Genomic DNA, 24,885 nt, shown 5'->3' with positions numbered 1-24,885 from the left:
TTCCTCTTTCAGAAACTTTGATGTATTGAGAGTCTTCTAGAGCATTTCCTGGAAGGCATATATGAGGTGGCATCCATCTCCGGCTGGCACACACAGGAGTGTATGTTGGCAGTGAGGATGAAAGTGCCATCCAAGGTGCTCGTAAACCTGGGGACGGCCAGCAGGGAAGCCCTGGGACTCTTTGGAAAGGGGCAGCTCCTGTCAGGATTCTTGAGTCTTTTTTTTTTTTTTTTAAAGATTTTATTTATTTATTTGACAGACAGAGATCACAAGCAGGCAGAGAGGCAGGCAGAGAGAGAGAGAGAGAGGAGGAAGCAGGCTCCCTGCGGAGCAGAGAGCCCGATGTGGGGCTCGATCCCAGGACCCTGGGATCATGACCTGGGCTGAAGGCAGAGGCTTTAACCCACTGAGCCACCCAGGCGCCCCAGGATTCTTGAGTCTTGATAAGACATTCAGTGTGCCACATAGAAGCAGAAGATGAGAGGACCCGTGGCCCCGTCTCATGGGTTGCTGACCACGGAGACATCCCATGCATGGTATAGGCAGCAAGGCAGAAGCCTGAGGCTGCAGGAAGCTGAGGGGAGGCACCCTCTAGCCATCTGTTGGTGGCAGAAGTCTTCCTGAGCTGGGGGAGCTTGGTGCTGGGTGGAGGTGAGGGGAGGGAGAAGAAGGAGGGAGCCATATGCGTGGAGTGATGTATGCGAAGAAGATCAAGGCAGACCTTGCCAGGAGAGCGGACAGCACACCCAGGGAAGGGCAAACTTGCCCCTGTCATGTGTGCAGACTTGCAGGGTGGAACTCCCAGGCTGCAGTTGGACCTGCTTCAGTGTGAGACGCTAGCTGTGAGTCTCAGTGACGTTGAAAAGGTGTTGAGGGCCAGAGGCTCCAGGGACACCATGGGACAGGTGAGGAGATGGGGTTGGTGCCCTTGGATGCAGGGGTGTCAAGGATCATGGTGGCCGAGGAGCAGATGGGAGAGGGTGGGAGGTATCTTCACACTGGGGCCTGCTCACCCCACTTCCTTGCAGAGCCTGACCAGTAGGGGTGGGATGCCAACCTTGCGGCTGACCTCAAGCTGACCTCAAACCTGCTTTTGCCATGTGTTGAGCCAGGAAGGGTGGCCTGTGCCTGGATGTCCCTACCCAGTGGAAGTGGGATTTGGAGCTCCCTGGCATGCCCAGAGGAGGGCCCAGCCTCCTCCCTGAGGTGCTGGCCCCCTTCTTCTCTTGGGAGCTCAAACTAGGCAAGACACCTTGGGGAACCCCAAGCCTGGAGGCAGGGCACTGTTGTGGGTTTTTTTTTTTTTTTTTTTTTTTAGTTTTTTTGTACCTCCCTGTCCATTTTTCCTAAACAAAAGGACATACACATTCCTGCCTCCTCCTCCGCAGACACAAGGAAATTCTGTCTCACTGGCTGTGGCATGAGGCTGTGGCACAAGGCCATGGGCTGTGGGATGCTTTTTCTCTTGCTCTGTGTTTGGTACATAGTATATACAGGGCTATTGTTAGTAACTGGTGATTTAATTAGAAACAACCCAAGAGAAGGAGGGCACGCAAAAAAAGAATGTCCAGTTTGTGGGGTGAGGGGTGATACTGTTGTCTATTACGGTGTATTCAGAGAGCGATTGCTGCCTAACAAATCACCCCCAAATGTAGCAGCTGAAGGCAGCACCGTTTTATTTGCTTAAATTCTGTGGGTCGGGAATTTGGGCTGCACTCAGCTAGGTGGTTCTTTTGCTGATCTTGCCTGGGATCTCCCACTCAGCAGCAGTCATCTGCTGGCTTGACGGGGGCTGGTTTGTCTAAGACAGCCTTACCCATTTGTCTGTCTGCTGGTTGGCACTGGCTTTTTGGCTGGGCCACATATCTCTGGCAGGATAAGCCTCTTCAGGGTGGTCAGATTCGAAGAGGGTGAATGTGGAAGCCATGAGATCTCTTGAGGCCTTGGCTCCAAAGCCACGGACATTGCTTTCACTGCATTCCCTTAATCAAAGCAAGTCATGAGGTCAGCCCAGATTCAAGGAGGTGGGGAGACAGACCCCACCTCTTGATGGGAGGATTGGCAAGGTCATGTAAAAGACCATGTGTACAAGGATAGGAGGAATTATTGTGATCATCTTGGCAAAAAACTTAGCTGCACATGATATCTTGAATCAGTCCTCCAAAACAAAACACAACACACAAAAAATGTTCCTCTCTCTTCTTCCATTGTTTCAACATCCTTGGGAGCTAGGCAAAGAAGGAGGCAATGTGCCACAGTCCCTGCAGCATCAGAAGAGGAAACTGAGGCCCAGGCACAGATGCCTCAGAGTATCTGGTACCGGGGTTGTGGGTGGGATGGTGGAGCCAGCCCCAGGCCTGGTCCTGCCTCAGCTTGGGTCTGGAAGTTGCCCCTTCCCTAGTCAGACTCCCAGGGTTCTGCCCCGCTTCTGTTCTTCTGCCTTAGGTTGAGAGAACTTAGTTCTCTCTGGAAGTCTATTTTAGACTGCCTTGGGGAGGAGTCTTCCAGACTGTAATGTTTGTTCTCCTCTGCTCCGGACTGAGTTAGGAGGGGGGCCACTTTCCATCTGGGACAAGGGTTTAGACCATTGGAGATGTGGAGGAACTGGAGTCAGGTGAGGACCTTGAGTCAGAGGCCCTCCCCCTAGGTCTCCTTATCGGGTATTATGGATGACCTCCCTTCCCTCACTGGGACCACCGTACCCTCAGGTGCCCACAGAATGTCTCCTGAGGGAGAGTCAGCAATGAGGATGGAGGGGCCAGTATCTGGTGTTGTGTTAGACAAAGGTGGGATGCAAAAGGAGAGCCTTCCAACTATCCAGTGAAGTGACCCTGGGACAAATCACAGAGTCATTTAGGGTGGCCATTATCTCAGCTGAATGGTGGAGTCCATTTCATGCCACATGTAGTTTCCGCTGGGAACTTTTCACTGAAGACTTTGGTTGCCACATGGGACCCAACTCCCTTTCTGCCCTGTTGTGGGCATGGAAGGAGGCTCTTGAAGGGAGAAGGGTGAGTCAGTGTTTTGGCCCTCTCTGAAGAAGCCCCCCTCTAAGGGCCTGTTGTTGTCACCATCAGGACACGCCACCTTTGAGTTGGGAGCCACCTGGATCCATGGCTCCCATGGGAATCCCATCTATCATCTAGCAGAAGCCAATGGCCTCCTGGAAGAGACAACTGATGGGGAACGCAGCGTGGGACGTATCAGTCTCTACTCCAAGAATGGCGTGGCCTGCTACCTCACCAACCGTGGCCGCAGGATCCCCAAGGACGTGGTTGAGGAATTCAGCGATTTATACAACGAGGTGAGGTGTTAGCAGGGCAGTTGGGCACATGGGTGTGGGAGGCAGGGAGCAGCCTGGTAATATGGGGGAAGGAGTTGGGTGACCTGTGGGGTCTTCTGTGATTCTGGTCATGTTTTTGCATCCTCTCTGGGCCCTGTATTTGGAAAATCAGGACAATTTGAGGACAGAATGAAGATGATGAGTGGGGAAGTACTAGGTAAGAGACCATCGATACAGATGATTAAATATTTCTTCAGAAAGACCTTAAACATCTTTTATTAGGGGGTGTCTGGGTAGCTCATTTGGTTGAGTGTCTGACTCTTAATTTTGGCTCAGGTCATGATCTCAGGGTCCTGGGATCAGCTGCATTGGGCCCTGCACTCAGCAGGAAGACTGCTTGAAGATTTCTCTCCCTCTCCCTCTGCCCCAACCCCTGCTCTCTTTCTCTCTCTCAAATAAATAAATCTTTAAAAAATCTTCTATTAGACTTTATTAGTAGGTGCTTGGGTGGTGATTGTTGTTACTCCTTTTGGATACTCTTGTAAGTGGTAATTTTTTAAAAGTTTACTTTCTACTTTTTTCCAGTGTGTAGAACTATAACTGATTATTACATATTGATTTAGCTACTTTGGTTAAGTATTATTTTAATGCTAATATTATATCCATTAACCTTAATTTATATTCTAATAATGCTTTGGAATTTTATATACATACTATACCAAAAAATGGCAACTTTTTTCCTTCTTTCTAATCCTCAGACGTGCATTATGCAGTAGAACTTTCTACAACAATGGAGATGTTTTAGACCTGCATTATCCAGTAGGGTAATCACTAGCTACATGTGGCTCTAGAACTCTTGAAATGTATCTAGTAACACTGAGGAACTAAATATTTAATTTAATTAATTTTAAATTGCCACAGGTGTTTGGTGACTATTGTATCGGACAGCACAGCCTGAGACAACTTATTTTTTTTCTTGCCATATTGCACTGGCTAGTGTCTCCAGTATAGTGTTGGGTAGAAGTGGCAATGGCACACATCCTTGTCTAATTCAGGTTTTTAAAAAAGTGTTCATGTTTTTAGTATCTTTCAGTGTTGCTGTGAATTGCACTTAACAACCAAGATAGCATGGGGGCCTTGCCTTCTGATAGCTTCTCATTTATAGTGTAATGAACCTTCACCGCAGGTCAGCAAGTTGGCCAACAAACACCTATTGCACATTTTCTGTCTCTTGGGTGTGGGGGAGGAGAAACAACTCTCGCTTTGGGGATGGTCCTTGCTGAATGGAAGGTAGGCACACCGTGACTTCTCTGTGTGCACCCACAAGGTATATTGTGTTTTCACTCACGTACAAAGAGACTGAATTGTTAACAAGCAGATAAGAACCAGTATTCTCCAAAGCAGACCTTTCGGGTTTACTGGGAATTACTCACATCCTGATTTCCAGGTTGTAGTGAGTGCTTTAAACATGGCTGCCTCTTGAGAAGGACTTTCAGGGTCTATGACCTGCTTGTTCTCTTAAATGTGCTTAAAAGTAGATCATTGTCAGCTTCTGCTTGTGGGTTTGATTTTTTAAAGCTACGAGTGTGAGCTATGGAAAGCAGGATGGTGAAGGTGGGTTATCAGTTGGAGTGAAAATTTGGGTCAGAAGGAAGAGGTGTTAACCATGAGGGAAGAGAGATTTCCTTGTGTGGCTCTTAACCAGAGCTGGAGGCCATTCTGAAGAGACTTGCTCTAAACCTGGGAAGCCCTGCCTGAGGGTGGCTTCATAAGAAATATGCAACCTTCCTCCAAAGGTGATGACAACTTTGAAGGGCCGTTCATTCGAATCTATTCTGCTTGTTAACAAATAAATGAGTTCATGCTCTAGTATCGTATAGAACTTAGTCCCTGAGAAAGACTACCTTCATTCAAATATTAGTTCTGCCACTTATGAGCTATATGATCTTGAGCAAGCTGTTGAGGCTCTCTGACCCTTACTTTCCTCATCTATAAAATGCACACAGTTAAACCTACTTCAGAGGGTCATGAGGATCAAATGAGATCCTGATGAAAAGTGCTTACTGAGAATCAGGGTGAGGATTATCAGCTGGTACAGTGCCATTTCCCTAGGTCACATTGGGAAGACGTAATTTAATTCAGGACAGGCGACTGTACCCCTATGCCAAACCCATGTTCAGTGAAGGCTGTCCAGTTGGTGGTTGACACAAAGAATCATGTAGATGTACTAAATTTATCACTCCCAGCTGCACATTTCAACCTTTAGTCAACATAAGCTAAGACTGGCTACCATGTTGCTTATTGCCTCAAGGAAAAAAAAAAAAAAAAAAAAGCCAGGGAGGAGGAGGCCAGCCGAAAGCCTGACTCTTTGGCAGTGGTGCTGGGTGAGGAATTTGCTGAGGATTCCAGTTAAGGCCAAATGTCCAGCATCTTGTGACTGGAGGGAAGAAAAGCAAACAATTTAGCTCATTTTCTTCTTCATACTGTATACTTCAGAGACATGTTTAATTCATATTTCTAGCTCATGGGGAGGCTTTTCCCTTGAGTGGGATGGTGGGCAATGGGCAATGTCACCTTCCTTCTGCTAGGGTGTAGCCACAGGGCCCTGGGGCACCGGGGCTGGGGTACAGGGCAAACACCCATTCCCATGAATGCATGTTGACCAAATTCAAACTCACTTTAGGACGGGGAACACACCACTAATTGACACCAGCCCCAGATGTTTGACCAAGGAGCCCACAGTTGCCGGTGTCCTGGGAGGGAGAGTGGGCCACCCTTCAGTGACACCAGGGTCCAGAGACCTTGACATGATTCTTAGTCCCTCGTGCTCTGCCCCTGCCTGCCTTTTCAAAGTCATCTTTGTAACTTTCTCTTTCTTCACAGCCTACTTGGGCAAGACTGAGCTACTTATGTTCTCTCAGGGCCTCTCACCTTCCTCATCCTTTCCTCTCTTTCTCACTGCCAGCTGTCCGAGGTCATCTGGGTCGATCCCACAACCCCTGGGTTCTTCCCTGTTACAGTGCCTCATGTAGAAACAGCCCAGTTATATCTCCCCACTCCGAGCTAGGGCAGGGGAACGTTCTTCTTGCTCATGATTATGTTGTGTTTGGCACAGCCCAGTAACTGTTCATTGAGTGAATGCTGGGTCTCAGACCTTGTCTGCTGGGGATGCCATGCCTGACCCAGGACTAGCTTCCTTTTCGCCAGGGAGACGAGTCCAGTGTTTGGTGGGAGTTATGTGCCAGGCAGGGAGGGGAGGGAATAGGACCATGCTCCAAGGGACAGTTTGTTGCTTTCTGTTGATAAGGTGTGGGTTGGAGTTCTTGCCAAAATATGCCTGTGAAATGTATTTTCATTCCTCGGCACCCTGGGGTCTCCCTCCCCACCACATGTCTTGCCCCAACATGGCCATCTTGCTTAAACAAATCTGGGTTCCACAGTAAAAAGCACTTCGTGTGGACCTGGGAAGCACCGGGAAGCGCCAGGGAGCGTCTCCTGGGAGTTCAGATTTCAGGGCTCCTTCTGCTCCCTCTCCCCCCGAGAACACCGAACAGGCCAGTTCAGACTGCCCTCCTGGGAGAGGGTGAAGCAGATACACTTGGCCAGGAGTCATGGGGAGGGGGTTTGGGCATTTGGTTCTGGGAAAAAGGATATGTGTGCAGACCTGGGTTGTCTGGTGGTTGGTCGGCTTGGCCACAGATCGCCCTTGGTGGGAGGGGGCAGTTCCTTTCCCACCAGCCAGCAAACATTTTGCTTTGTTTTCAGCAAGGGCCCAGCAAGAGAGCCTCCAGGGCTCCCTCCTGCTCCCAACAGACCCAGTGGGTCTTAGAGGGCAGTCTGGAAGCAAGGAGGCTGGCTGCCCAGGGCAACTTGTCAGCCTGAACCTTGGCCCTATTGGTGCAGCCCAAGTACGGCACCCAGGGCTACACAGATTCACCAAGGAAGAGGCGCTGTGGGCTCAGCATGTCCAGAAATACCTAGAAGGTGGGGACTTCTGAGTTGGGGTTCTTTGGTCTGAGATGGAGGTTGGGAGGAGGGAGTGTGTTTTCAGCGTCCTGGGGGTCTCTCTGGCAGGTCTATAACTTGACCCAGGAGTTCTTCCGGCACGGTAAACCAGTCAATGCTGAGAGTCAGAACAGCGTAGGGGTGTTCACCCGGGAGGAGGTGCGCAACCGCATCAGGGATGACCCTGAGGACCCGGAGGCCACCAAGCGCCTGAAGCTTGCCATGATCCAGCAGTACCTGAAGGTATCCTTGTCTGCCCAGAGTTTTGTTGAATACAGGGTGGTGGGAGGAAGACCCATTCTGGGGAGTCTGGGTCCAAGGAGGGTGGCGCTGCTTTGAGGTACTCTTCCCACCTCTGCCCTGCCCTGGTGGTCACCCGGCTCCTCTATGGCTCTTCCCACAGGTGGAGAGCTGTGAGAGTGGCTCCCACAGCATGGACGAGGTGTCTCTGAGCGCCTTCGGGGAGTGGACAGAGATCCCCGGGGCCCACCACATCATCCCCTCGGGCTTCATGCGGGTTGTGGAGCTGCTGGCCGAGGGCATCCCCGCCCACGTCATCCAACTGGGGAAACCTGTCCGTTGTGTGCACTGGGACCAGGCCTCGGCTCGCCCCCGGGGCCCGGAGATTGAGCCTCGGGGCGAAGGTGACCACAACCATGACTCCGGGGAGGGCGGCCAGGGGGGAGAGGAGCCCCAGGGGGATGGGCGGGATGAGGACAAGCAGTGGCCGGTGCTGGTGGAGTGTGAGGACTGCGAGGTGATCCCGGCGGACCACGTGATCGTGACCGTGTCGCTGGGCGTGCTCAAGAGGCAGTACACCAGCTTCTTCCGGCCAGGCCTGCCCGCCGAGAAGGTGGCTGCCATCCACCGCCTGGGCATCGGCACCACCGACAAGATATTTTTGGAATTCGAGGAGCCTTTCTGGGGCCCTGAGTGCAACAGCCTACAGTTTGTGTGGGAGGACGAGGCGGAGAGCCGCACCCTTACCTACCTGCCTGAGCTCTGGTACCGCAAGATCTGCGGCTTCGACGTCCTCTACCCGCCTGAGCGCTACGGCCACGTGCTGAGCGGCTGGATCTGCGGGGAGGAGGCCCTCGTCATGGAGAAGTGTGACGACGAGGCGGTGGCCGAGATCTGCACGGAGATGCTGCGGCAGTTCACAGGTATATCCCCTCGCCTCCGGCCTCCCTGTCCATCCCCCCCGCCCCCGCCACCCTCCGCAGCCCTCTACTCCGCCCTCTGCCTCTCCTGCACCTGCTGTAGCTCTCCGCAGCCCTGGATCTCTGTGTCCAACGCGAGAGCTGCCGCAGGGCGCCTGGGCTCCCAGACGGCGGGCTCCTCCCTGCAGCCCCCCTTTGGAACTTGAAACACTCAGAACCTCGGGTGCTGTGTTTCTTCTAAGGGCTGATGGTAAAAAACTCAGGTATCACCCGCAAACCTCAGATTGTCCATTTCCTACCCATACTGTCCTGCTCAGAGATGGATTTGCGTTTCACTGTCTGATTCTTTTAGTTGAACATTTTTTCATCCACTACCCCTGAAGTGGGAAGGGGATATGTGATGATCTGGAATATTTTTTCCGTACAGGAAAATTAGCCCCCCTCCCCCATGAGCTGTTTTGCTGGGAGTGGCCACAAGGAGGCGCTGCGGGGTGGGGGGAGGGTAACCGGCTGGAGCCCCCAGCCCAGCTACCTCCTCCTGGGTCTTCCATGTCGCCCTGTGGGGGTCTGGCCTTCTTGCAGCCCTGCTGGAGGACTGTCAGTTGCTTGTTCAGGGGCGTCTTCGTGTGCAGCCATTTCTTATCTTCCTTCCCCTTGGCTCTTCCAACTCCCCAACAGGGAACCCCAACATTCCAAAACCTCGGCGAATCCTGCGCTCGGCCTGGGGCAGCAACCCCTACTTCCGAGGCTCCTATTCATACACGCAGGTGGGCTCTAGTGGCGCAGACGTGGAGAAGCTGGCCAAGCCCCTGCCTTACACGGAGAGCTCCAAGACGGCGGTGAGCGTGGGTGCAGGGGAGGAGGGCCAGAGTGGGGCTGGGGGCTGGGGGGCTGGGGGCAGGTACTTTGGATGCAGGTTTGGTTGGTGGGGAGAGGGCAGGCGGTGCTCACTGAGGGGTGCCGGGGGAGACACAAGGAGTAGCTCTGGTGTTGAAGGAGGAAACAAGGACAAGTACACTTAACATCTGGAAGAAAAGATGGGATCAAAATTGAGATGTTAAACACTTTACTGAGGTGGTAGAAGCTGAGCCATTTCACGCTCTGCCGTCCCATATGGTAGCCATTGGCCACATTTCATTGAAATTAATTAAAATTGAAATCTATGTATTAAATATTTAGTTCCTTGGTTGCACTGGCCACTTTTGAAGTTTGATAGTTACGCGTGCCTAGTGGCTGCGGTGTTGGATTGTGTAGCTAATGGGGCATTTCTATCGCCACGGAAACTTCTCTCGGACAACACTGATTGCATAGAAGTAAGTTACCCCAATATGTTTTATTTACTTCTTTTCCCTAATATTTTTCAGAAAAGAAATTTGAGAATACTGACCCTCCCCCAAATTATATCAACTATATAATAAATCATAGAGAAAAAGAATAAATCTGAGAGAAACAATTATATATATTTGTATATATAATTATTTTTGTTTATATATATATACTTATTTTTATATTTGTATATATAATTGTATATATGTATTATATATATTTGTATATACAATTGTATATATTTCTGGTCTTATAAAGTGGATTTCGAGTTTCCCCCAACATGTATACACTTGTTAAATACATGTTACAACCCCAGCAGAATTATACTGGGAACAATTCTTTAGTGAGGGATGAAGAAGACTCCCAGCGTGTATTGTGCATGCCCTGGTTGGGCTCAGTGGGAGAGAGGAGCAGCAGGCCCTTGCTGCTGCCACAGCCTCCCTCCTGAAAACCAGACCTTCTCTTGTCACCCTGCATCAGTTAGGACTAGCGCCTACAGCACAAAGCAACATGAAAATAACTGGGGCTTACCCCCTACAGAGTCTCCTTCTGTCATATAAGGGGAAACCCAGAGGTAGGTATCAGGACCTAGTGTCACTGGCACCCGGCACCATCTTCAAGGCCACTTTGTGGTTCTAGAGGGCTGCGAGGCTGCCACTCAGGTCTGGGACAGGCAGAGTCCCCTTGGGGGTGAGTCAGTTCCTCTAAAAAGACAGTGCACTTGAAGCTGATTGGCCAGAACTAAGTCACATGCCTAGAGCAGCTGCAAAAGGGGTTGGGATTGATCATTTTTTATTCTGGATGGCAATGCACCCAGTTAAAGATCAGGGCTTTGTTGATGGAGGAGAATGAGGACCTCCAGCCTAACTGCCTCTGCAGGTTCTTCCCTGTTGGTGGGTTAAAGCTTCCCTACTCAAAGTGAGTGGTCTGTGGACCAGCAGCACCAGCATCATGGGGGAGAGTCTTAGAAATGAAGGCTCTCAACCCCCTGGACCTGCTGAATAAGCAACAACAGGGTACCAAGGTCCCCTGTGGGTGCCTTTGCACATTCAGATTGAGACACAGTGGGAAAAAGTCCCAACTCAGGCTTGGAAGGCAAGCACTCATTCTTTACCTGGACCCCACCTAGACAGCTTCTGCTTTCTCAAGGTTGAGCCCCAGCCGTACCAAAGTTCTCACTGTCCCTTGCTCTAGTGCATTTTTGCCCCCATTTTCCCCTTCTTCCTGAAATGTCCTTTGCCTGTTTGTTTACCTAGCATCTTCTGAGAAGCAGCCCAAAGATCCTGTCCTCTGGGAAGCTTTGTGTGGTCCCCCTTACAGTGGGCCTCTTTTCTGGGCTCTCAGCACCTTGTCCAAACACCCATCATGTCCCACGTGACGCCGTTTAGTAATTGGGTTTCGTGTCTGGCTTCCCCACCAGCAAGGAAACTCCTCAAAGCAGCAGCCCGGTCACCTTTATCTTCCAAGTGCTCAGAACAGTCCCTGGACCCTAATAGGGGCTCCATAAAGGTTTGTTAAATTACCGCCTAACTTTATCAAGTGCTTATGTTCTTCTAGGTTCTAAGTGCTTTAGATACACTATTTCCATTAATCCTTACATCCACCCTCAGAAGCAGGTGGTCTGAACCCAAGTGGCAGGTGACAAAAACCAAGGCTTAGGGAGGTTAAACCCCTTCCCCTGAGTTCACTAGCAAGAGGCACAGTGAGCCTTTGAGCCTGCAGAACCAGGACTCCTAATAGGGCCTGAGTGGAAAGAACTAGGGCCTGGATGTCTGGGAAAGAAGCAGGGGAAGGTGGCCAGGTGGAATGGGCAATTTCTCATCCCGTGGAAACAGCAGTACCTGCATCTCAGGTGTGGCTGTCTGATCTGTGGTGTGGATGGGGGGTTCCCGGGGCAGACAGGTAGCCTGCCGGCCTTTCTCGCTCCTCCACGCTCACTTCCCCGTCCCCCGGCCCAGCCCATGCAGGTGCTGTTCTCGGGTGAGGCCACTCACCGCAAGTACTACTCCACTACCCATGGTGCTCTGCTCTCTGGCCAGCGCGAGGCCGCCCGTCTCATCGAGATGTACCGGGACCTCTTCCAGCAGGGGACCTGAGGGCCCTCTTCACTGCCCAGCGTGTTCCTTACAGAGCCACTAACTCGTGACTGCCAGCCCTGCCCCTCACTGCTGTGTGCTCCTCATTTTCTAATCCGCTGTAGACTGGATTTGTATCTTTGGTAGAGGTAGACAACCTGACTGGCTTCAGATCTGGTCCTGTAGCTCTTCCTTTTCTCCATGCCAGTTGGGGACCAGGATGGGGCCCGTTGACTTACCTCTGTGCTCTGACCCTCCTCCCCTCCCCCTTGCCTTGTTATTGTAAGTGCCTTCAACACTTTGCATTTTGGGATAATAAAAGAGGCTTGCCCTTCCCGTGCTCCTCAGCTTCTCTCTTCTTCCGTTTACCTCAGCCTCTTCATGTGTATGTGTGTCTCTAGTTGTTTTTTTTTTGTTGTTGTTGTTTTGTTTAGCCCATCCTTTTTGAGTGAGGGGATGGTGGGAGGGCTGTGACCTGGCTGTGCACCCAGAAGGTAAAGTATCTTGCCTTTACTGGAAGGAGTATTCCCTTACCTCAGTCTGTTTGTGGTTGTTCACCTTCCTGCTGGCGATACCCCTCAGGGCTCAGGGCTCCTCACTACTCAGCTCAGCTCCTTCGGGATGGGCCTGTGTCTGTCCACTGGCCCTTTGCTGGACCTCTCAGAGCCCTACTGGGTGGCATGGCCACATGGAGTGAAGGTGAGTTCATGGGAGGGGACATCGGCTGTGGCTCCATGCCAGCTCAGGGGTATTAATTAGTAGTGAGTGTCACCCGGCCTTGGGGCCTTAGGTCTGGCCTTTGGGGTGGCTGCTGTTGACTTCTGGGAAGGAGGAGAGTCTGGCCATTTTGGGGGGAATGTTCTGAATTGTGGCCCACCTGCTGTATTCCAAGGGCCTATCACTTATTGGGGGTGTTGGTCTTTACGGCTTTTTTTGCTGAATGAAAACACACACACACATGCACACACACATACACATCCCTCCCACCGGCATGCATGCGCACAAGTGCAGACATACTCACCTGTGTGCATGTGCACACACGCATGCACATATGTGTGCGAGCACAGATGCACATCTACACACACTCCCACACGATACACCAGCCTGCACCCTTTCACCAACACACAACCTCATACATGCACATGCAAAGAGCCTTCAAGAACATTTAGTCATGTTCTTCCTCCAGACTGCTAATGACAGAGTTCGAATCGTCTAGAAGTAAGGGATTTGGGTGGGGGAGGACGTTGAACTCTGTGAACTTAGGTTGGGCCTCCTTCTCAGAAGCGGAGGGCCCGCCTCCTGTTGTGACCCCACGTCCCCTCCCCTGTTGCCTCCAGTGATGATGGAGCTGTCCCTGCTGTGGGCACACCTACACCGTGGCCTGCCTGCGTTCGCTGACACACACATCCCCGCACACACCCCCAGCATGTGCACTCCGCTCCCAGGCACCCTTGCTTTGCCCAGGTGGGTCCTCCTGGAGCTCACGTGGGGGACTCGTCATCACCTGGCACGTAACTTAGAAAACTGTAAGCGTAGAAACATTTTTTGAGAAGAGGTTCCATTGATGTGGTGCAAGCCCAAAGGTCATGAAATGGCGCCTAGGAACGTTCCCTCCCACACCTGTCCCAGGGGTCTGGCTGCTCCCCACCGCCCATGTTCTTAGAGGCTCCATTTCCAGTGTCCATGTAAATAGGGGCCCTTCTTGCTCCCTTTTTACACAAAAGTGACTGAGTATTCATCCCGTCCCACATTTTGCTTGTTTTCGTTAATGTAATATATCTTGGAGATCTTTCATAACGGAGCTTTTATGCAGACGATGTAAATTTGGACTTTGCTGTGGTCCAGGGGGAGGTGTCTCCTTCCCGGCCCACAGTCACTTTGTAGGAAGCGCTGTCTGTGGACTTAACCTTGGGAGGCCCTGACCCAATGTGCACCCTCCCGTGTCTTCGGTTTTTCCCACTGGATGAGGTGGGGTGGATAGAAGTGGCCTGGAACATAAGGATGGGGGAAGAAAGTAATAAGTAGATACCCCGGATCATCGGCAGAGGAACTTTAAAGGGCTCTGTGAGGTGAAAGTGTCCTAAGTGTTTATTCTGTGATTGCATGTTGGGTAGCTTCAGGTGTGGGCAAGGGGGAGGGAGGGAACATTCACTTAGAGTCAGCCATCTGCCAGGCAGGGCGTCCGTTGTGAACGCTGGGCACACGGGCCTCTTAATTTGATACGGAGGCCAGCTCAGGCTGGGGAGGGGGACTTATCCCCATGGGGACACAAAGCCTGTAAGAGTTAAGTAATGGCCCCCAAGGTCACTGAGGTCTGACTCCCATTGCAGGCTCTTCCTATTTGCTGCACTGAAAAGAAGAGACTGGTGCTGCGGGGAGGGGGTGGGGTGGTGGTAGGGGGGTGGGAATCTGAGGCCGTTGCTGGAGAGATTGGCCATGGGTATGCCGTACTGGGAAACTGTGTGTCAGATTCCGTCAATAGAACCAGCTGTGGTATGTCCATACAACGGAATACTATGTACCAACAGAAAAAAACCAAGACGTTATTTTCAACATCAGTTCATCTCTAAAACGTGAGGTTGAGTGAAAGAGGCCAGACACAAGCCTATATATACTGTATGATTTTTTAAATATGAGGTTCAAGAACCAACAAAACTAACTATAATGTAAGATATGAGAGGACAGGTAGTGCCTGGGAAGAAGTATGGGTAGGGGTGCTTTCTGGGTTGCAGAAATGTTCTGTATCTTGACCTGGATGGCGGTGGAGTGGGTACATACATTCATAAAAATGCACTGGGTTATACACTGAAGTCTAGACATCTTTCTGTGTGTATGATATAACTCAATTTAAGAAGTTTAAAGAAGAGTCTGAGGACACCCATCCCCCCCACCGTCCTATCCCAAAATACACGTTTGTGTTGACCCAGTGAATTTCGTCCTTGCAGCAGAGAGGACACATGCCGAGAGCAGATAAAGGGAGGAAGGACCTACTTAAGTCTCCCTGGCTGCCTGGTGATAAGGACTGGCCTTGTGCTTACTAGCATGTCACCCTTTATCAGACCCCTGGCTTAGCTCCCCTCATCTGGGCATTGACAGCTGGGTGAGGGAGGCAGGGATTGTCTCACAGCAGAGGAGATCCGGGTTCTCAGAACAGTTTGGGACTGTTCAAGGCCACGCAGCCTGGAGCCCATGCCATCTGAGGGGGAGTGAGCCACCCTGGGAGGAAGGTGGGGACAGGTGCGGGAGGGGTGGCTCTGGAGAGTTGACCACAGCCTTCCGGGGCACCACCTCTGCATCGAACAATCACGTAATGTGGGGAGCATTTATGGTTTGCAGCTCCACACACAGATGTGAAGCAGATAAAAGCAAGGGCCATTCAGAAACAAGACAGACTAGACGCACCGGGAACAGAGGCTGAGTTCCTTGCTGTGACTAGGTCTCTGAGGCAGCCTTGGCACTGAGGGACACTCAGAGGCCTCTCTCAGGGGTGGCAAATGTGGCATGCACAGGCCACCACCCATGTCAATGCCTGTTCAACAATTCCTATCCCCCACAGAAAGCACTTGAGAGCAGATGTCTCTGGCCCAAGATTCTAGTAGGATGGTTGCGGTGCTGTCTTGTGCTGGGGGCATCGGTGAGGCCGTGAGCCAGGTGTTCAGTTGTGGTCTTGTGGAAGCCTCAGAAATGTTCCTTTCAGGGGCCCAGGGGTTACTTGGCAGGTACTGTGTCTTCCCACCTTGGCTGGTATGGGATGGGTTAGCAGTTAGCTCCTGCTTCATGGGAGCCGCTGGAATGTCTGTGCTGCCCACAAAAAAATGTGGGAGAGAAGCATTTCTGGTTTGAGTCACCCTACATTTACTTGGGCCTGTTGAGATGAGCCTGAGGGTAACCCCAAGGTACAGAGCGAGGTGGGCTGCTGGTTCAGTTCTAGAAAACCGCCTGCTTAATTAATGGTCTGCCAAACATAATGGTAGAGTTACAGGAGGCCGTGCTGTCTTATATGACTGGCTGGGCTGTTTGTTGGAGCTACTCCTGATTTGTGTAGGGTAATCAAATCTCAACGGATGGGAGGCACTGTGGCCCTACTAAGGTGGCCTCCGGGACATCTAAGCTCATGGAGGGCACATGATAGAAGAAGGGAAGGGGCTGGTCACAAGCCCTGCTTCATACTAACTGGAGATGTGGATACAAAAGCTGGTCTTGCCTTTCATGAGCCTGGAAGTGGTTGTTGAACACTGATTTTTTGTAGGCACTGATTTTCAAAACCTGGCTTTCTGTTAGAAGATGCAAAATGCCAGACATATTTTATTTCAGTAAGCTCAGTATTTGAGCAATTTTAAGACAACCCGCCCCCACCCCGGGTTTCCCCTGTCAGCTCTCCCCCTTCATCCTCTGAAGCCCCTGTCTCCTTACTGTCAACTGACAACAATGTCTCCTGCTTCATAGTCTCAAGAGAAGCCACTGGAGGCAACTTTCTTGCCAAATCTACGAAGAGCTCATCTTCACACCCATCCTGATAGGGACCGCTCCCATTCCTCCTGACACAAAGGAAATACGTGACTCCTGTGTGTCTCCTGCCCAAACTCAGGGACCTTCCCCCATTCTTCCCTCTCCCCCTTCTCTCCACTCCATCTTTTCTGCCCACATTTCAAGATGCTCTTGTCTTTCCCATCACTCCATCCTCTTTCTACCACCTTCCTTTGCCTTCCTTTCAGCCAAGCTTCATGCTAGCATTTTCTACACTTGGTCTCTCTGCATCTCACTATCCTTACTCTAGCGGTTGTCGGTGGGGATCCTTAGGTTGCAGAGAGAGGCACAGGAAGGGCCATGCTGCCTCCCCTTCTCAAAAAGGCTGAGAGGTGGGGGAGGATCTGAGGCTGATTCCAGGGTATCTGGAAATAAGGGCAAAGTCGTGGTCTGAAACGGTCCTCTGGCGCCATCTGCTGGCCATATGGGACTACAGCCCTCTGGCGGCAGGGAGAACAGGTCTGTGCTGGATTCTTCTCTGGGGGCTTTTCTGAATTCAACACCAAGACCACCACCCAACAAATAAGTATCTTCAATTTACATCAAATAAGTGAATAAAATAAGATTGTAGTTGTAACTTATTCTAGAGTAGCATTTATTTTTCATTTTTTAAAAAAGATTTTATTTATTTATTTGACAGAGAGAGATCACAAGTAGGCAGAGAGGCAGGCAGAGAGAGAGGAGGAAGCAGGCTCCCTGCCAAGCAGAGAGCCTGATGCAGGGCTGGATCCCAGGATCATGAGATCATGACCTGAGCCGAAGGCAGAGGCTTTAACCCACTGAGCCACCCAGGCGCCCCATTTTTCATTCTTAACAGTAAAAAGAGACCTTGGTGGCCCCAAGGTAAAATTTTCTTTCTTTCCTCCTCTTTCTTTCCTTCCCTCCTCCCTCCCTTCCTCCTTTCATTCCTTCCTCCCTCTTTCCCTTTCTCCCTTCCCTTCCCTTTCTCTACCAGACTTTCAGCGCTTTCCTTTTGTATGCCAGCTTCAAAAAGAATTAATTACGCTTTAATAAATACATTCACTAAAAAAAAAAAAAAAATAGATATGGGCGCCTGGGTGGCTCAGTGGGTTAAGCTACTGCCTTCAGCTCAGGTCATGATCTCAGGGTCCTGGGACCGAGCTCCGCATCAGGCTCTTTGCTCAGCGGGATGCCTGCTTCGCTCTCTCTGCCTACTTGTGATCTTTCTCTGTCAAATAAATAAATAAAATATTAAAAAAAAATAGATAAAACATTGAACCTATTTGTTTCCCAAACAAACAAAAGTTGGGCTGTATTATTTGAATTCTTTTAAATTTGTTGAGTTTGTTTTATGGTCCAGGATATGGTCTATCTTGGTACATGATCTATGGGGCTTGCGAAGGATGTGTATTCTGCTATTGTTGGGTGGAAGTTCTATGGATGTTGATTAGATCCTGTTGGTGGATGGTATTATTGGTTTCTTCTATATCCTTGCAGATTTTCTGTCTAGTTCTAGCAATGGTTGAGAGAATAGTGTTGAAGTATCAAACTATGGTTATGGATTTATTTATCCTTTCAGTTCTAGCAGGTGTTTTTGTAGTGTCAATAAACTATTTTAGAACAGTTTTAGACTTAAGAAAAGGTAAATATATAAAGTCCCTTGCCTCCAACTATTTTCCCTATTATTAATATCTTACATCGTTATTGTATGTTTGTTACAACTAATAGAGCCAACGATGGTGCGTCATCGTTCGCCAAAGTCTGTAGTTGATTCAGATTTTTTTTTTTTATTTAGTTTTTACCTAATGTCTTTTGTCTGTCCCAGAATTCCACCCAGGATAACAAGTTTCCATTTAGCTGTCGTGTTTCCTTAGGTTCCTCTTGGTTGTGACAGTTTCTCAGACTCTCCCTGTTTTGGATGGTGTTACCCGTCTTGAGTGCGGTTAGGTAGGATGCCCTCTACTGGAATTTGTCTGATGTTTTTCTCATGGCCAGATGGGGGTTATGTGCTTTGGGGAGGAAGACCACAGAAGTCAAGGGCCGTTGCATCTCATCATATCAAGGGTACCCACCACCAATATGATCTATGACTGTTGATATTGACCCTTCTCACTTGACCTTGCTTGTTTGACTGTTGGTCAGGTTTCTGCACTGTGAAGTTATTCTTTCCCCCACTTCCCATGCTCCAGTCTTTGGAAGGAAGTCACTATGGGCAGCCACAGGTAAGGAGTTACGTTCCTCTCCTTTAATCTGTTGGAATTCTTCTGCACAGAAGAATTCTTTCCCCTCTCCCCCAGCCTCCTATTAATTTATTCAGTAAATCATTTCTATGTATCAGAGTGGACTCACAGAGATTTATTTTATGCTTTGGATTATCCAATACTACTTAATTTCATTATTAAGTTGTTCCAGCTTTGACCATCAGGAACTCTTTCAGTTGGCTCCTCTGTCTCTTTGACGTACCCCTATCAATGTGTGTGTGTGTATTTCATCTTTTGAACACTTATTTACTTTTTAGCTCTACATGATATTCCAGGCTCAGCTGGCCTATGTCCCTGCCCCAGTCATAGAAACAGCCACTTCTCTAAGGAACCCTAGCTCCTTTTGATAGAGGATGGTGTTAGAAACCGAGGTTTGGGTATTCGGTGTGCTTGTTGCCATGGAGATGTCTCTGCTTCTAGGCTCTCTCAGCTGACAGCTATGTATACACTAACCATGTGCATATACATATCTATGGGTATTTTAATACATAACTGTTTGTGTCTATATTAAGTGTGGATTCTTAGGGATCCCTTCCTCACCAGGCATCATTCTAGCCGCCTCCCATCCCCTTCATTCCCGAAGGGTATTTTCACTGGATGGAGGGTTCTGATGGGCAGCTCTGTTCTTAGAGCCCTTAAATGCTGTGCTTTTCGTCTGGCTTCTGTGATTCTGATGAGTAATCTGCTGTCTTTAGAACTGTGTTCCCCTAGAAGAAGGTGTCATTTCTCTCTTGCTTCTCTCAAGATTTTCTCCCAAGTCGCCAAAGCCTTCAGACTCAGTATCCAGGTAATCCCCTTTAATGGAGCTTTCTGGTGATGTTACTGTCTTGTCTATAACTCCTGCCCCTTCTGGTCAATTTCTGTCTTCTGAATTCCCCCAGCACTGCAGTTTGCTTCTTTACTGTGCTTCTTCACTGTACTTGTTTGCTAATAACGTGACCATGTGTCTTAGGTGGTTCACAGAGATTATTACATCCTTGTATTCCTCAAGTATTTAAGTATTTAAGTATTAGCATCCAAGTATTTAATAAGGGTGCAAAAAAAAGTTTATTGACTGGTGAAGGTAATAATAGAATTGGTGTAAAATCCTCTGGCTTTTAAAAATTAATTTTTAGTGATATAAATAGTTGTGAAGATATTCTCCTAAAAAGTAAAGGAACTTTACAGATAAAGCTAGAGTTGCCTGTGATCATTTCCTTAATTCTGAGCCCCCCCTGCCCCCTTAAGGATTTGGTGTTCGTCTTACCAAAATATAAGAATCTGTTTCTACATCCATAATATGTGAATGTAAATTATATTGTATTTTGTATGTCCGTGTATTTTTAGATAAATAAAATTGCCCTGTACATACTCTCTTTCAATTTGCTCTTTTGTTCACACAACGAAAGAACTCTCTGCTTAAATTATGTATCTCATGTATTCCTTTCAGCTGATAGATAGCCTTTCATTGTATGACCATACTTCATACTTCACTTTGTCAAGAATGGACATTTTGTTGTTTCTAGTTGTTCGTTATTATAAACAATGCTGCAATAACAAGAGACAGTGCCCCTGTGTGCACATGTGTAAAAGTCCCTGGGTCATAGGGAATAGTATTTTCAGTTTTGGAAGACACTGCCAAATTATCCTGAAAAGAGGTTTACCAAATTTACACTCCCACAAATGGGGTATGAGAACACTTGTATTTATGCCATTTTGCCATCATTTCGTGTACTGAAAAATCCATGTTTTTTATTTTTTTGGTCATCAGCTAGGTAAAACCAGGTGTCTTATTTTTTTGCTTTAATTGTATTTCCCAACTAGTGATATTTTTTCTTATGATTATTAGACATTTGGGTTTTTTTTCCCCCCGTGTGTTGTCTGTCTTGTCCTTTAGCCCACATTTCTGGTATTGTCTTTTTCTTAGTGATTTATTGGAGTTTATAAAAATATATTTAGGATAATAGTCTTTTTGTCCATGATATGGATTGCAAATATTTTCTTCTAGTCAGCTGTATTGCTTATGGTATCTTTTCACATACAGAAGCTTTGCATTCACAAAAGAACGAACTTATCAATCTTTTTTTGTTTTGTTTTTTAGAGAGAAAGAGTGCGAGTGGGAGGGGGAAGGGCAGAGGGAGAGGAGAGAGAGAGAATCTCAAGCAGGCTCCACAACTCCACACACCAGACCTGGGGCTGGATCCCATGTCTGTGACATTATGACCTGAGCTGAAACCAAGAGTCGGATGCTTAACTGACTGAGCCGCCCAAATGCCCCAACGATTTTGTGCTTTTTATAACCTTTTTAAAAATATGCATTTCTATCCCAAGCCATAAAGCTCATATTCTGTGTTTTTAAAATAATTCTTAAGCTTTTATATCTTTAGATCTTCAATGGACTTGTGGTATGAGGCAGGGGTGTGGCTTCGTGCTGGTTTCTCATTGTCGGCTGGTTATCCCAATATCACCTGTTGCATGAATCACCCTTTCCCCACTGATGTGAAATGTCATCAAATGATTGTTGTTGGGGAATAGGAGGGCTATTTGTTTTTGAATATTGGTTTATGCTTGGCTACACTGCAAACTCTTTTATTCGTTTCAATTATTTATCAGTTACTTTTCTTGGATGTTGTGGGTAGAAGATCATATTACTTGCAAAATTAGATAGTCCTGTTTCTTTATTGTCAATGTACCTGTTGTTTCTTTTTCTCTTTTCTTACTGTATTAGTAGAGCTACCTATATAATGTTGAGTAAAGGAGTGATAGGAGGATCATAGCCTTGTTTCTGACTTTAATGGGAATGCTTCTGAAGTTTCTAATAAGCATGCTATTTGCTTTTGTTTTCTGATGGGTACCTTTCATCAGGTCAAAGAAATTTTCTTCTTTATCTAGTTCGTAACTGTCTTATTATAAATGAAAATTGAATTTTATCAAATGCCTTTTCTGTATCTATTGGAGATTATAATAGGGTTTTTATCCTTTTACCTGTTAATGTGTTAATAACATTAATATTCTGATATTTTCCTTGTATCTTGGGGACAGTCTTTACCTTGTTGTACCAGTCAGCTTAAGCTAAATTCTGCTCTGGTAACAAACAATCCCTAAATCTTAGTGAATTACAACAGAAGTTTAATTATTGCTCATGTCATGTGAGCACTAAGGATTGATTTCATGTCTTCTTAATTCTAGGACCCACGTTGATGGAGCATCTCATGGTAGATGGAAAAGACAGATACTGGAGCATCTTAACATTTCTACTCAAGAGTGACATATATTACTTCTATTCACTTTTCCTTGGTCCAATCCCATCAGTGACTAAGCTTGATGCCAGTGACTAGGTATATAATCCTGTGGAAAAGTGCCCAGCAAGTTGGGGCAGCGGATGTTTTCATAATTATAATACAATCTATCGCACTGGTCATGATATAGTATTACCTTAATTTGTTGCTGGATTTCACGTGCAAATATTTATTTAGGCTTTTGTATCTATGTTCACAAGTGACCTAAGATTTTTTTGTCTTGGGCTTTCCCGGGCTCTTTTTCCTTCTTCCTCTCTTGGGCTTTTAAAATAATTTGGGTAACTTTGCATCTTTTTACTATATCCATTGCAAAAGTCTGTATAGAATGTTAATTACCTGTTTCCTGGAGTTTTAAAGAGCTTACTTGCAAAACTGGTTGGACTTGGTTTTTTTTTTTGAAGTAGATTTTTGACTGATGTTTTGATTTCTTTTATGGTCGACTTTCCATGTACATTTTCTATTTTTTGAGGGGAGATGCAATTTTGGCAATTTATAGTTTCTTAGAAAATTGGCCTTTTCGTGATGGTTTAAACATTTACTGCTTAAAAACTGTTCACAGTGTTCTCTGTGACTTTAGTCATACCCCTTCACCCCCACTTTGTTTCAGATGTGTTCTTTTTCATTGTGTTTACGTTGACTGGGCTTTTTCAAAAGGTACTGTTTTCAAAGAAGCTTGAAAGTATCTGCCTCTTGCGTTTAGGCCTGAATGATACCCTATTTAGGTTAGAAAATCATGGTCTCTCTTTATCACTCTCTCTGTTCTTCAAAGCCCATGTACAACAGGGTATCATTTGCAGCTCACCAAAAAATGTGAGCTGGGCCCCAGTGACGGACCAGGAAACCCAGGGCTAGAGATGGTGGGGTGGGGTCCCTGTTCTAGGCCAGAGGAGGGGGTGTTCCAGTCTGGATCAGCCTTTGTTCTAGCTCAGGTCAAGAACCAGATTGGTGTTGCCACTTGTGGTAGATGATGACGAAAGTGATCTTGGTTCTTCCCTTCTCCCTGTGACCCGCGGCTTTTCTAGATGACCTTGCATCTCCTGCCACAGAATAGGTTACTGTGGGCTGGATTGGGTCCCCCACACATTCATAGGTTGATGTCCTAACCCAACTACGTGCGATGGATTGGAAGATTAATCAGCAAATATTCGATCACTCTCCTTTCCCTCAGGGAGCAGTTTTGTTTCCTGCCCCAGTCATGTTAGGCTTGGCCCTCTGACTTGTTTTGGTCAATGGAATGTGAACAGACATGATGTGTTATGAGCAGAAGTTTGAAATATGATTGTACAGCTGTGTTTCGCTTCTTGGGTACTTGTCATTTGTCATGAGAAGAACGCGCCCCCGATAGCTGAAGTTTCCCGGAGGTTATGGAGGAGCCCATGGAAGCCTGGAACCGAACCTAGGACCTGTGGACAGACACACAAGCAAGAAAAACAAACACTTGGCTCTTGTAACCTGTGAATTTAGGGCTGGCTTGTTTTGCAACCTTATCGTGGCAATAGCTGACTGATACGTCTCTCTTTGGGGGAGTCACTCAGCCCCCATGAGGGATATTTCTAGGCACCGGCGATAGGACGAGCAATAGGGCCATAGATGGGGAAGCCACCCAGGGTACAAGGGAGGCTCAGTCCTGCCAAGGGGCCTGGCAGGAATGGGCCAAGGGGTTCAGTTCCCTGAAGGAGACATTACATGGCATGACAACAGAAGCCAATGGGCATTCTTTTAGTTCTGTTTTACCAGTCTGAGGAAAGATCTACCCCCAACTGCCCAGTTCTCAGCTAAAGAGGAAGAACTTTGCTCTAAAAATTCAGAGCTACTGGCCACTCTTCTTCCGTCAAAGGGAACATCTGAGAAACTATACCATCCTATTCTGCTCTCAGGTCTCTTCTGATCCCAGACCCATGAGCCTGGACAGTCCAGTGAGCATGAAGTCTTTGCTGAGGGTAGAAAGTTCCTGCAGGAATCAGGAGGATGGGGCATCATTACTGTGTCCTCAGCTACTCAGAGAGCAGTCCTTGGGCCATGGAGCAGGGACTGGAGGTTAGACAATTGGGTGGGCTCTTCTTGGGGTTATGAGTGGGGAGCAAGGAGATATGCAGTGAAGAAGGTAGAGCTTTTTCTTACCAGCCAGTGGTGCCTCTGTTGCAGAAGGGAAATCTCTGGAAAGGGCCCCAGAGTCTCTTTCCCTCCACTGAAGTTCCTCAGCCCTGGAGTTCCCACTGTTTCGAAGTGGTTGGCTGATACCCTTACTTTTCAGACCTGTTTTGAATTTATGTCCTCTTTTTAGGTCTTTGGTGGTGTTTTAAGGGGGAAGGGGTCTTATAAAGGGCTTGACAGGATGGCGTTTTAAGTCGGAAGTCTGTTCTTGATTTGAAAATTCTTTCTTACACCAACTGTGTGTATGAGTTTCAGTAGTAAAGTGAGGAGAAAATTTGTGCATGGATGACCACAGAATTTGTGTATGGAGGTAGTGCTGGGGTTGGAAATGTGGCTTTGGGATATGGGCATTCCCATGGATGGCGACAAGAAAAGGAAAAAAAAAAACCCACCAAGAATAGAACTTTAGGACATGTCTGTATATAAGGGGAGATGGAAGAGGGACAGGGAAAAGAAAAAGCTTTCCTGAGTTGTTAAGGGCTCCTAACAAGACAGGCAGGTCTAGATGGTAGCCTGGGAATGCTGAGTGTGGGGATGGCATGTGGAAACGCCATCGGCAGAATCTCCTGGACTCTACCGCTTCTCACCATTCCTCTCCCTCCCCATGGCCAGTGGCCCAAACTCCACCATCTCTTGCCTGGACTGCTGCAGTCACCCCTCTTCTCTAACTAGCCTCCTGCTTCTGCTCTAGTCCCTCTTTCTCTCTATTAGCCCAACACACAGCCAGAGTGACCCTGTTCACCCTGAGTCTGATCCTGTCTCTTTGCTCAAGCCTGCTGAAGGCCCCACCTGACTCCCTTTGTCCCACCTTGAAAGCCGGGTTCCTGGGGTGATTTACACGGCCCTGTGTACTTG

At 48.1% G+C, this 24,885-nt stretch overlaps 1 protein-coding gene across 1 annotated transcript in view; it reads left to right on the top strand.

The window, feature by feature from the left end:
- The window catches only part of SMOX (spermine oxidase), a 37,760-nt gene extending 25,564 nt beyond the window's left edge, over window positions 1–12,196 (top strand). Inside the window, 7 exon segments of the mRNA XM_047745766.1 lie at window positions 3,078–3,304; window positions 7,358–7,531; window positions 7,692–8,451; window positions 9,127–9,287; window positions 11,195–11,225; window positions 11,228–11,283; window positions 11,733–12,196. Of these exon segments, the coding sequence (XP_047601722.1) occupies window positions 3,078–3,304; window positions 7,358–7,531; window positions 7,692–8,451; window positions 9,127–9,287; window positions 11,195–11,225; window positions 11,228–11,283; window positions 11,733–11,870 (1,547 nt within the window). The 3' untranslated portion in view covers window positions 11,871–12,196.
- Window positions 12,197–24,885: the final 12,689 nt, after the last annotated feature.

The sequence above is a fragment of the Lutra lutra genome, chromosome 9, assembly GCF_902655055.1.
Source record: "Lutra lutra chromosome 9, mLutLut1.2, whole genome shotgun sequence".
Taxonomy (NCBI): domain Eukaryota; kingdom Metazoa; phylum Chordata; class Mammalia; order Carnivora; family Mustelidae; genus Lutra; species Lutra lutra.
Note: the sequence above shows the minus strand (reverse complement) of the source record. Positions and strands in the feature narration are given on the sequence as shown.